Source organism: Pteronotus mesoamericanus, unplaced genomic scaffold (genome assembly GCF_021234165.1).
Source record: "Pteronotus mesoamericanus isolate MK-2021 breed Mesoamerican mustached bat unplaced genomic scaffold, CSHL_Meso_final contig_20, whole genome shotgun sequence".
Taxonomy (NCBI): Eukaryota; Metazoa; Chordata; class Mammalia; order Chiroptera; family Mormoopidae; genus Pteronotus; species Pteronotus mesoamericanus.
Genome location: NW_026555085.1, coordinates 13,585,583 through 13,596,415, shown reverse-complemented (window position 1 = coordinate 13,596,415; position 10,833 = coordinate 13,585,583). Strand labels below are relative to the sequence as shown.

Below are 10,833 nucleotides of genomic sequence, written 5' to 3'. Positions count from 1 at the left end.
CTGAGACACTCACGTGGTCCCACACTATCCCACCCCTCCCAAGGCCAGAGTTTGGAAAGGGAAGGGGAGGGCCGAGTTTCAGTGCAAGAACACATAGGCCCCTTGTTCCCCAGGAAGTCTGAGCTTTGGTGTCAGGGCAGAGTGCCAGGTAGGGGAGAGCCCTCAGGCGCAGTCTGTTCTTGCAGGGAGGTGTGGGAGTACAACCAGGAGCCAGGCAGGGGGAAGCCATAGGGGAGAGCTGGCGAGTTTTGCAGAATTCATTTCTGGGGCTGAGGAGTGAGGACAGAGTGGAGGGGGTGACAGTGAAGACAAAAAAAATGAGTGTGTCTTCTCCATTCCCAACCTTATGGAAGCAGGGATGAAGCAGCAAAGAAAAATGGGCTCTCTTTATCTCAGCCAAGTCTGGGTGTCCTGGCTCTAGGCCCCTCCCTCCTGTTTCCCCAGCAGAGGACACTGCAGCCCCTCTAAGGCTAAGGGGACTGACTCCCCTCCCCCACCCAACCTTGAACCTAGGCTTGGTGTTGGCCAAGACCCAGCAGGGTGATGCTCATCCCCCCAGACTCAGGCTGCCATCCCTCTCCCCTCCCCAGGGCATGCAGCCGTGGCTGGAGGACACAGAGAGCCATGGGGGAAAATACAATGGTTTATTTAGTCAGAGAGCCTCTGAAGGCACCTGGTTTCTGTTGAGTATAAAAAAAGGCAGTAAAGTGTGGCAACTGTATGGGGTACATGATAGGTAGATACAAGGCAGGGGGAGCAGGGGAGGAAGCACAGGGAGGGGGCAAATATCAGACTGGACCTTAGAACAGACAGTCCTGGCCCCCAGCCACCCCTGGCACAGGCACATGAACATACAGACACACACACTCTCTGAGCCCAGGGGCCTCTGCTGTCCAGCTCAAGTAGGGATCAGTCAGAGCCAAGCGCGGGGCGATCCAAGCATATGCAGAGACTGTGTCCCCTCCCTTGACTCGGACCTGCAGGCCCACAATGTCGCCACTGTCCAACTGTCCACCCAGAGGGTCCCTCCCGGGGGCCTGGATGCCAGGCCCAGCACAGGCCACGAGAAAGCAGAATCCAGCTAGAAGAGAAAACCTCCAGCAGACCCCTGCCCATCCCTGAAGGATAAAGAAGGGGCAGGGGCAGGTTGCCAGTGCAGTCCTCTGTCCATCCATGGTCACACAATGGCCCGGAACAGGAAGGAGAAGACAGCCCCCAGCGCCAGGCCCAGAGACAGAAAGAAGGCCATGATGGCTCCGGCTGTCTCCGCCTCAGCCGGCTTCACTTTCCTAAAGGAGGGATGCAAGGCTACCTTAAGATGGCCCCTACTCCAGCACCGCCCCCCAGAGTACCAGGGTGGGGAGACTTGCCTCAGCATCCAATTCTGCTGACTAACCCATCCTACTCACCCCACCCTAATCAGGCTTTTTCCTCTTGGGGAAACATGGCCTGGAGGGCCGCCTTCCTCCTTATCTGAGAGTCCCCTCCCATAACCCCACTTAAAGTAAGCCTGGGCACCCCATCCCCGCACTCCCCACCTCAACCCCTTCAGACTGGGCGCCCCTCCTGGTCGACTTCTTGCTCAGGCTGGAAACCTGAAGCTCCAGGATCAGGGAGGCTCCTCTGGCCCTTCCTCCCTCTGCTGCGTGTTCCCCTTCAGAGCGCTAGGCCCTGCCTGACACTCACTTGGGCCCGAAGCACATGCAGAGACTGGCGAGGTAGCCATTGGAGAAGGCGAAGGTGGCCATGAAGATGATGAACCAGGCGTCATGCTCAAAGACCACAGGCAGGTATTGGCGGGGATGGACGTTGCACAGCAGCAGCAGGGGCACAAACACCAGCCGGGCCAGCACCAGGCTTGGCAGCCAGTGGCTGTCCTTCCCAGGCTGTGGGGACCAGGCAGTGCCTCAGCCAGGCTCCCCTGCCCCCGCCCCGCCCCCGGGCACACCCAGGCCCCCAGGGCTGCATACGGAGCCCTTCAGGATCTGCATGGAAACCTCAAAACCTGGTTGCCCTTATGGGTACTGATGGGGAGAGGGCAGAGTGGAAACTTCTGGAATGCTGGAAATGTTCTCCATCTCGACCTGGTCGGTGATTATACAGGGGATGTGTATATAGTCACTAAGTGGTACACTTAGGCCTTGTATACCTAACTATGCATAATGTCTTGGTTTTTGAAAGAGCACGGTCCCCTTGTCACCATACTTTCTTAGTGCCCTTTCTGGGTCTCAGGGTGGACTCTGCCCCCTCACGGGGACTTGATGCCCTCTTCTTTCACTTACCCACATGGATATGGCTGTGAGGCTTCGGCCCAGCCAGTCGAAGACATTGAAAGTCAAGAAACAGGACACAGGAATGAAGTAGTATTCTGGAAAAGGAATAGAACATTAGAGTAATGTTATTAGGTCCATAGGCAGATTTAGCAACCTTGACCCTCAACGGGGCTGAGTGTCCCCAGCTGTAAAGTGGAGAGATGCCCTTCGCCCAGGGAAGGGCAAGTGGACCAGCAGAGTCTAGCTGGGGAGATGGCAGTCCAGGGTCTCCTCTCCCCCACTCCCAGTCCTGCTAGAGCCCGTCCATCCCCCTACTGGGAACCCATGGTATCCTCACCCCAGGCGCTACCGCCTGCAATGCTGGACTTGACCTCAGCAGTAACGGCGGGAAACACCCCAATGGTGATCGTGAAGATGAAGCAGACAGAGAGAGCCGGGACTATAATCTGGAGGAAAGGGACCCAGGCCCGAGTCTCCATGATGGCCGTGCACTGAAGAACCAATCAACACACAAACGCGCGCACGCACGCACGCACGCACACGCACGCACGCACGCGCACGAATAATCCAGGAGTGGCCATTCTCAGTCAGAAAAGGATGGAATGGGCCATGTGGAGGTGGGTGGGTGGGTGGGGGTGGGGAATGAGGAAAGAGGGTGAGGGGTAAAGGGAAGGCACCCATGTCCCACGCACATTTTTGAGGATGGCTCGGATTGAGTGGCTTTTGCTGGCGGGCTGAGAGTTGGGGGCCGAAACTCCAGACTCCTCTTTGCCTGCTCTTGGCTCCTCTCCTGGGGGGTGACAGGTTGTGGAAGGATCTTCAAGTTTTGGAAGGAGAGAGCAACAGGAAATGACACAACCATTCCCCAAAAGGGCTGGGGTTAGTTGGGGACACCCCCTTACACAGTGAACAGAAGCACCCTAACATCTAGCCCAGACCTCCTCTAAATCCTCACAGTGCCAGTCCCTGTGTCCTGACCTCTCCCAGGAGCCTCAACTCATGTTACACCCTATCCAAGAATCCACTGTCCTCAGGCATTCAAGGTCATCCAGGATCTCCCCCCATTTTAGTTTTCCAGCTCTTATTTCCTACCATCCCCCTGACCCCACCCCTGGTCCCTCTAGCCCCTGGCTCATCTCTGCCAATAAATACAGTGTACCCATTCCTGCCCCCTGTGCTCAGCTGCCCCCTTGCCCAGGAGGCTGTCCTCCACCTGCGCTTCCTCAGGCTACCCAGACCTTTACTAATGAGGTCCAACTTGGTCTCCTGCTCCCCGGACCCTTCAAGCTTGAGCTGCTGGTAGTAGCGGTAGAATTCCTATCAAGAGAAGGAGCGGGAGGTGGACTCAGAGGCAAGATCTACCAAATCCCTGCCTCCCCCAGGTTTTCAGCATCAGGACATCCATGGTCTGGAGTCCTGGACTCCCCAGGCCCCAAAAACCCCGCTTTCTCCTTTTGCTCACCAGCCGGGGCAGTCCCAGGTAACAAACGATGGTCAAAACGATGACCCCACAGGCTGTGATAAAATAGCCAAAGGCACTTTCTGACAGCTCTGAGCCACCTAGGGTGGAGGGTGTCAGCAGTGAGACAGGCTCTATTCCCCCTGCCCCACAAAAACCAGACAGGCAGATAGAGAGCAGGACTTACTGGCGATGGCGCAGATCATGGCCACTGATGCGAAGATGCCTGCCAGGCCCTGGCCACTCATGATGGGGGCCGTGTAGCTGGCAGGCAGGAGACCAGCCAGACCAAACAGGCTGCCCTGCAGGATGGCACCAAATGCTGGGGGAACACGGTGGGCATCAGCAAGGGGTATGGGCAGGGAGGGATTCACTTCCAATGGGGGCAGCTGGGGCTCACGGCACAACAGGTTCCCGTAACTCCTGCTTTACTGCCAGTCGGTTGTGCTGCTGAGCGGCCCTTCTCTCTGTCCCGAACTCCCTACCCTGGTTCCCTTCCTGCTCAGGCCTCTGAGCCCATGGCATCTATTTTCTCTGGGTGTCTGAATGGGCTCCTCTCTGGCTGATGGCGGGTCTAAAGGAAGGATGGGGGTAAGTGGGAAGGTCTTGGCCCCAGGACCCCTCCCAGCTCTGCTTACAATTAATGAGCATGATCTTGATCATGGTGATGACGAAAAAGGACAGGTCATCCAGGTGCACCTTCACCAGGACGGCAGTGACCAGGAACACCAGCAGGATGGCCACCAGGCTGCCCAGGATCCTGACAGCCTGGGGGATCCTGGGGGAGAGCCGAGGTGGCAGAGAGGCAAGGTGAAGGCCGGGGCTCAGTCCAGGGTGCACAGGAGGCAGCCAGGGGTCAGGCTGGGCCTGGGCACTCACCTCTGATGCAAGAAGGAGTTGAGGCAGGTAAAGAGCAGTAGGGGCAGCATGGCACACAAGGTCATGACATTGTTGAAGATGGCACTCAGAGAATTCCGCTCTGGCGGGGGCGCTATGGGGGTGGCCAACAGCTGGACGTCCCCACCCAGTTCAGCCGTGACCGAGGACACGTTCTGGGACTGGTCCAGGCGGTTTGTGAAATACTGCGGGGGATGCAGAGCAGTGTTGGAACCTCTCTCCCTGTGCCAATGTATACAGATCCAGGCCCTACATGCCCAGTGCACATAACCCTTGGAGCCCAGTCCCCCAGTCTCACCTGAGTGGCTGTCATGAAAAAATTCCAGGGGAGCAGGGTCCCCAGACCCAGCATGAAGAAGATAAGCCAGACAGCTTTGTACCTGGGGATGGGAGTGGAAAAAGGAGCCAAGTGACCCATCGTCCAATCTTCCTTTCCAGATCAAACCTGGGGAAGCCCGTCCCTCTGTGACCATCTGTCTCTCCAGCTATCCCAGGGCACAGGGCATATGTGTTTGTGTCCATGTGCCTGGGTCCTCCTATGAGTGTATGTGGAGGGGGAGGTGTCCTGGAATAGGGACAAGGGCCCAACTGAGTCCACAGAGGGAGGGCATGGCCACAGGACTGTGGTTCTTAGCCCCTAAAGACTTAGGCAACCCTGAAGGCTTAGTAACCAATGTGACCCACACATCCGGAGGTGGTTTTGGAACTTCTGCTATAATGGCTGGGGGTGGAGGGAGAGGGAGAAAGCAAACAGCAAGTGTCTTCCACCCCTGCCTGCCAGGCAGACTGGAAGTGATTATGTAGTCTGGGCAGGGACTGTGTGGCTCCCCAAAGAGGATTCTTAGGTCAAGAAAGTCCCAGACCATTCTGGACCTAGTGGCGCAGGCAGGCGGGGTGCCCTGGGGGCAGCTGGGAAATGAAGGAGTTGTTTTTTCCTGGCCCAGACAGAACCAGCTTTGTAGGTCATACCACCTAGGATAAGCCTGGGGGTATCCGGCCACTGGAGGTCATCTGGGCCCCAGAGTATAAATAAGTGCAAGCCTAACTTTTGCCAGGGCACAGCCCCAAGCCCTACATCTCAGGGCCTGTCTGGGACGGGCCAGCTTCCGCCAGGCAGCCCCAGGCCTCCCCACTATAGTCTCCAGATGTGTCTGCCATACTTTCCCCACAGCCAACATCTGCTTTCTTCACAGAGATGGCAGAGACAAAGCCCAAGGCAGTGAGGACAGCTCTGGTCAGAGCGCGGGGCCGGCCTTACGCAGGGAGGGCCTGGGTGAGCGCCCCAACCAGGCAGGTCTGAGTCATTACAGCTGCCGCCTCCCAACTCCCTCATATACCCACCTTGAAATAGTTAAAGGCTGGGTTCAGAGACCCAGGAGGAAGGGAGAAACTCCCAAAGTCACACATGACAGAGGGTCGGAATGGTCTGGATGAGTGCAAGAGGGGAAGGAGATGGAGTGGGGTTCACAGAACTGCTAGGAGTTGGTGAGGCTGGGAAGGGGCAGGTAGGCAGCCCAGGAGCAGGGACAAGGGAGCGAGGGGCCTATACTTAGTGTCTCCTTAAATTCTGTCCCGTTGAAATAAACCTCACCTTTATTTTACAGATGGGAAATGGTCCTAGAGAGATCAAGCTAGGTGCCCAGGGTCCCACAGCCAGAAGTGGTCTAGTTCTATGGCCTTTGGCATAGGAAGGAGACAGAATGGGCTGAAAGAGGTGATGGGTTGAGGAACTTTGGACCTGAGGCATGACTTTATCAACTTCCTTGGGTCCTAGATGCCTTGGAGAACTTGAGTCAAGCTACAGCCTCTTCTCTGAAAACACATATGATCACATGTGCAGGTCTAACTTGAGGGAATTCACAGGCTCCAGAGGTGCAGAACTGAGAGGAAGGTCTCGGCATAGACCAGGGGGAGCCAAGGTCATGAGAAACATGAGCTGAGGGAGGGGAAGTTCTGCCAGATGTGCTCTGGAATGAGAGGTGTTGCCAAATACCTCCCCATGGTGGTGGTGGGAGGAGCCAGCTGCCGCTGGCGAGCAACAGTGGAAAAACTGATGGACCAGGGAGGGGCTGCCATCCACCCACCCTGGCCCTCCACACAGACACCCCAGTCCACACCCCCAGGGCAAGCGCAGCCTCCCCCACATGCAGCTCTGACTCATGGCTAACTGGCTGAAAGGCCAGTAAGCAACAACTCCAAATTTCGAAGCACATGGCACCCAGCCCCCTGCAGACCCATTTCCACTGCCCTGGGTCCCCAGCCCAGGTCTCCCAGTACCTGTCCTGAGGCTGCTGACTGGTTGTCATGGTGACGGCAGTCTCGGTTTTGCCTGGCTGACAGCTGTCTTCCTCTGAGGCTCGCTGGGGGCAGAAGCAGTGTGAGGCCTTGTCTCCTCCTGTTTCCCCACAGGCCTTAGACTCTTAGTGGGTGGGAGGGAGCAGGGCAAACAGCTGGCAAGCACTAGAGTCCAGCAGGACACTCTCCTGGCCTTGCCTCTCAGGACTGCTCAATCTGACCCCTCTGACCAGTCCTGTTGGGCCCCCCTGCCTGCTCGAGCTCTACCTGGCAGCAGGCCTGGCCTGGCCGCTGCCACTGCTATTTTTACCCGGCAGCGAAGCCGTTTGTAAGCTGGGAAACCAAGGGGCGGGGGTGGGGGGTGGAGAGCAGGAGGGAAAGGGAGGGGCGTCTTATTGAGAGGGAGGGAAAGACAGGCAAAGGCAGGGAAGAGGATGAGAGGGGTTAGGGACAGTGATGACAATAGGAGGGACAGGAGGAGGGAAGCAGAAAAAGAGACACAGTAGACAGCAGGAGGGAGGGCACAAAACAAACATCTGCAGGATCAGTAGCCACAGGGGTGATGACTGCGGCCAAGCCCGAGAGGCCTCCCGCTCCAGGCCCTCTCTGTTAAGTCTGACCTCTCCAGCCTCCTGGGGAGCCCCTGGACTCACGGCTAGGGTGGGCTCTTGAGAACTTGTCCTCTCCTGGAGGTACCCCAGACTCCAGCCTCTCTGCTGGTGGCACCTTAACCTTCCCTTCCAGCCACTGCCCAGGGACTTCCCAGTTCCTGGTCACTTTTCCAGGAAAACACTTTTCGTTGGGCATGGGCCACAGCCTTTTCCACAACCTAGCCTTATCTCTCCCTCGACCCCTGTCCCAGACTCTTCCTGCCCCCCATCCCCCCTTGGTTCCTCTCTCATTCCCAGGCCTCTGTACTCTTCCCCTTTCTGAGAGCAAACTTAAGGGGAAGATTGGGGGTGGGGTGTGGACACAGGCCTAACTAACTGCATGGTCACAAATCTCCTGGTTTCCCGCTTCAGCGTCCCTCTCCTGCTCCCTCCCTTGTGTTATTTCTGTAGCTAGGACTTTTTTGGCACCAGCAGAGAAAACAGCTTTCCCTTTGGATGGCATTGGAAAGCCAGGCAGGCGTGTGCTGGTGCATCCCTGAAGTGAGGGCCTTGCTCCGGACACAGGACTGGCTTCCCCCACAGCCCACCTGGGCCAGCACTCACCGGGTGCCCCGACTTGCCAGCAGAAGAGTCAGAGCAGAGGAGTCCCGGGCAGTCCCTGGAAGGTGGTCCTAGCTCCAGCTCAGGCAGCTGGCCTCGTCCATGGGCTTCCCCTAGTAAGGGTCCAGAATGAAGACAGTGGCACAGAATATATGGGGAGAGAAACCCGCAGGCCTTGTTGTGGGAGGAAGCTACCCCATTCTGAGAAGCTTCCAACTGTCCTAAACCAGGGAGATTAAAAAAAACCACCATTGCAGCTTTGGAGATAAGAGCTCTAACAGTCACAGCAAGTGTGGGGGCAGGTCAACGGGAGTACGTCCAGTGCTCCAGGTCGCAGTCCACCTGGACCCTGTACCATCAATGGGCTTTTCTAGCAGTCCCAGTCCTCTCAACTGCCCCCCGGGCCACCCCAGACTCTCCGAAGCCTTCCTCAGATCCCTAGCCCGTACCTGGGTTGTGTGTGTTGGGGGAGGGGGCGCAGACCCGCACATCTCCAGCTGCACGTAGAGGGCTTATTTCGTTCACCCTTTCAACACATACTTGCCGAGGTACTGTCCCTTTCTTGGTGAAATCTGCCTGAAGCTCAGAGAAGTATAAATTTCTGCCTTTTCCCTCATCAACACCCTTCTTTCTGTTCTCGGCAAACCCACCTCAGCCCTGGGCACAATTCAACTCCAGGGGCAGCCCCCTTCCCTGCCCACATCCTAACACTCAGCAGGCTGGTCCAGGTGTTTTATTTTTCTCTTCCTATTTTTTAAAAAAATATTTTGTTTGTTTTTAGAGACAGGGGAAGGGAGGCAGAAAGAGAGGGAGAGAAACATCTATCAGCTGCCTCTCTCATGCCTCCAACCCAGGACCTGGCCTGTAACCTCGTCATGGACCCCAAATTGAACTGGTGGCCTTTTGGTTTGTGGGCCCGTGCTCAACACACTGAGCCACACCAGCCAGGGCTATTGACAGCCAGGGCTGTCTTCCTTTGCCTAGCTGCAAACTACCAGCCCAGAGCATCTGGTGTACCTCCAGCCATGCCCTGGCCTGCCTGGATGGGGCCCTGAAAGAAGGCACCAAACTCAGGCTCCCAACACGTTTCATGCACCCCAGCATCTGGGCACACCCTTGCAGTAGTGTCAAATTCTCCATTCCCCAGGATCCCATAAGGGGCCGGCCTGCAAATACCCCTTCTTTCCCTCATAACCACACATAACTAGCTCTAAATTGTCTCCATTGAACAGATGGGGCCAACCAAGGTTCTCTGAGCTGCAATTCAAACTCAACATGCAGCTTATTCTAGGCTTATTCTGGGGTAGAGAGGGAGGTATGAAGGCTGCTTCTCAGCTGGTTCTATATACTGGGAGGTGGGGGTGCTCTACTCGAGCTAAAGGGGAAAAACAATGTGGGGGCCAAGGTCACCTCCAGCCTGACATGAGTGTCGGGTGTAAGCGCCCCCCGCCCCCCACATTATACACACATCCTGGCAAGAAAAGATCACTCGGCAGGAGGACAAGTGGGAGGTTATAAGGGTTACCAGAGAAATGGGCAGAGGGGCCACCCCAAGAGACGTGAGGGGCAGGGAGGGACCCTCGCCCACCACTGCTCTCGCCTGGGAAGAAAACCTGAAAGGCGTGTGTCCTCGCCCTTTCTTTGAGTGAAGGGTCCTCTTTCTGGGTGTGACGAGGACGCACACAGACAGGGGAGGCTAGGGACACGAGTTCGGCCAATTAAAATCGGGGGTTAAAGACCTGGCTCCTCCCTTCCGGGTGCTCGCAGCCCCATTCCCCTCACCCACCGTAGTTACCGGCGCGGCCTCCTCTGTACCGAGATTAACCATCTGCTCTGCCGCCCTTTACAGAGGTCAGCTCCGCGATAGCCGGTTTCAGGCCCAGAAGCCGGGTCTTCCCGCCTGGTTCGGGCCCCCCTCCCACGCTCCTTTCTTCCACACCGCACCTTTTTTCTTGCCCCCCAGCACGTCAGGCACGTGCTGCACTGCTCTGCACACTCCGCACCTGGGGCCCCGCCCCGCGTCTCTCCGCCAGCTGCCAGGCCCCGCTTCCCTGCCCTCCTGGAACGCGGAAAGCAGTGCCTTCCGCCCCGTTGGTCCCTGGACCCCTGGACCCCTGGACTCCCGACCCCGGGCAACACCTACTGTGAAGGAGTCCTCCCGCGCTGAGATTCGCGCGCTAATCTCCCCGCTTCCCGCGCCGACAGCGGTGCCTCCCGGGCAGGTCGTCCCCGCCTCCTCTCGCGTGGCAGTCGGGGCCACGCCCCGGACCGCCCCTGCAGCGGCTCCCGCCCTGCGGCCCCGAAGGGGCCCCTATCCCGGGACCCTGTGCATCGCCAGGGCCGCCCGGCTCAGACACGCTTTGTAATTTCGCACCAAACTCTGCTCCACCAAAACCTGCCCCACTAAGGAGCACACGGCGTTGGACGGTACAGCCCCACGCGGGTACCCCTAGTCTTCTTCGTGCCGGGGCTACAAAAATGCTACAGAACTCACCTCAGGGTTCTCCCAGCGATAAACTTGCCAGGCAGGCCCCGGCGTCTCCATGTATGTCTCTACTCTATCTCAGATGCTCCATTATCACTCCCCAAACCCCATCCCATGCCACTTTCTTGTACAGCGCACCTTTTTCCTTAACAGCGATTCCCCCCTCCCCCCACCCGCCCCGCCCTTTTCAGTGCCACTTTCTTGCCTTCAGAC

The 10,833-nt window shown here is 57.5% G+C and overlaps 1 protein-coding gene across 4 annotated transcripts; it reads right to left on the bottom strand.

Moving 5' to 3' along the window:
• Nucleotides 1-630: 630 nt before the first annotated feature.
• Nucleotides 631-10,368, bottom strand: SLC29A1 (solute carrier family 29 member 1 (Augustine blood group)). 4 transcript variants are annotated; one of them, XM_054569432.1, is made up of 15 exons: nucleotides 10,279-10,368; nucleotides 8,585-8,717; nucleotides 8,139-8,248; nucleotides 6,907-6,989; nucleotides 4,928-5,009; nucleotides 4,612-4,814; nucleotides 4,371-4,510; nucleotides 3,920-4,054; nucleotides 3,736-3,833; nucleotides 3,512-3,590; nucleotides 2,966-3,090; nucleotides 2,611-2,719; nucleotides 2,283-2,368; nucleotides 1,687-1,886; nucleotides 631-1,289 (listed from the first exon to the last, which is right to left on the bottom strand). In XM_054569432.1, the coding sequence occupies exons 4-15, from the start codon at nucleotides 6,933-6,935 to the stop codon at nucleotides 1,178-1,180; spliced, it is 1,398 nt and encodes a 465-aa protein (XP_054425407.1). In that variant the 5' UTR covers nucleotides 6,936-6,989; nucleotides 8,139-8,248; nucleotides 8,585-8,717; nucleotides 10,279-10,368; the 3' UTR covers nucleotides 631-1,177. The 4 variants fall into 4 exon arrangements, with proteins under 4 accessions (XP_054425407.1, XP_054425408.1, XP_054425405.1 ...); XM_054569433.1 differs by having other exon boundaries at nucleotides 2,966-3,063; nucleotides 10,279-10,366; XM_054569430.1 differs by lacking the exon at nucleotides 8,585-8,717 and having other exon boundaries at nucleotides 10,279-10,361.
• Between the last annotated feature and the right edge of the window lie 465 nt (nucleotides 10,369-10,833).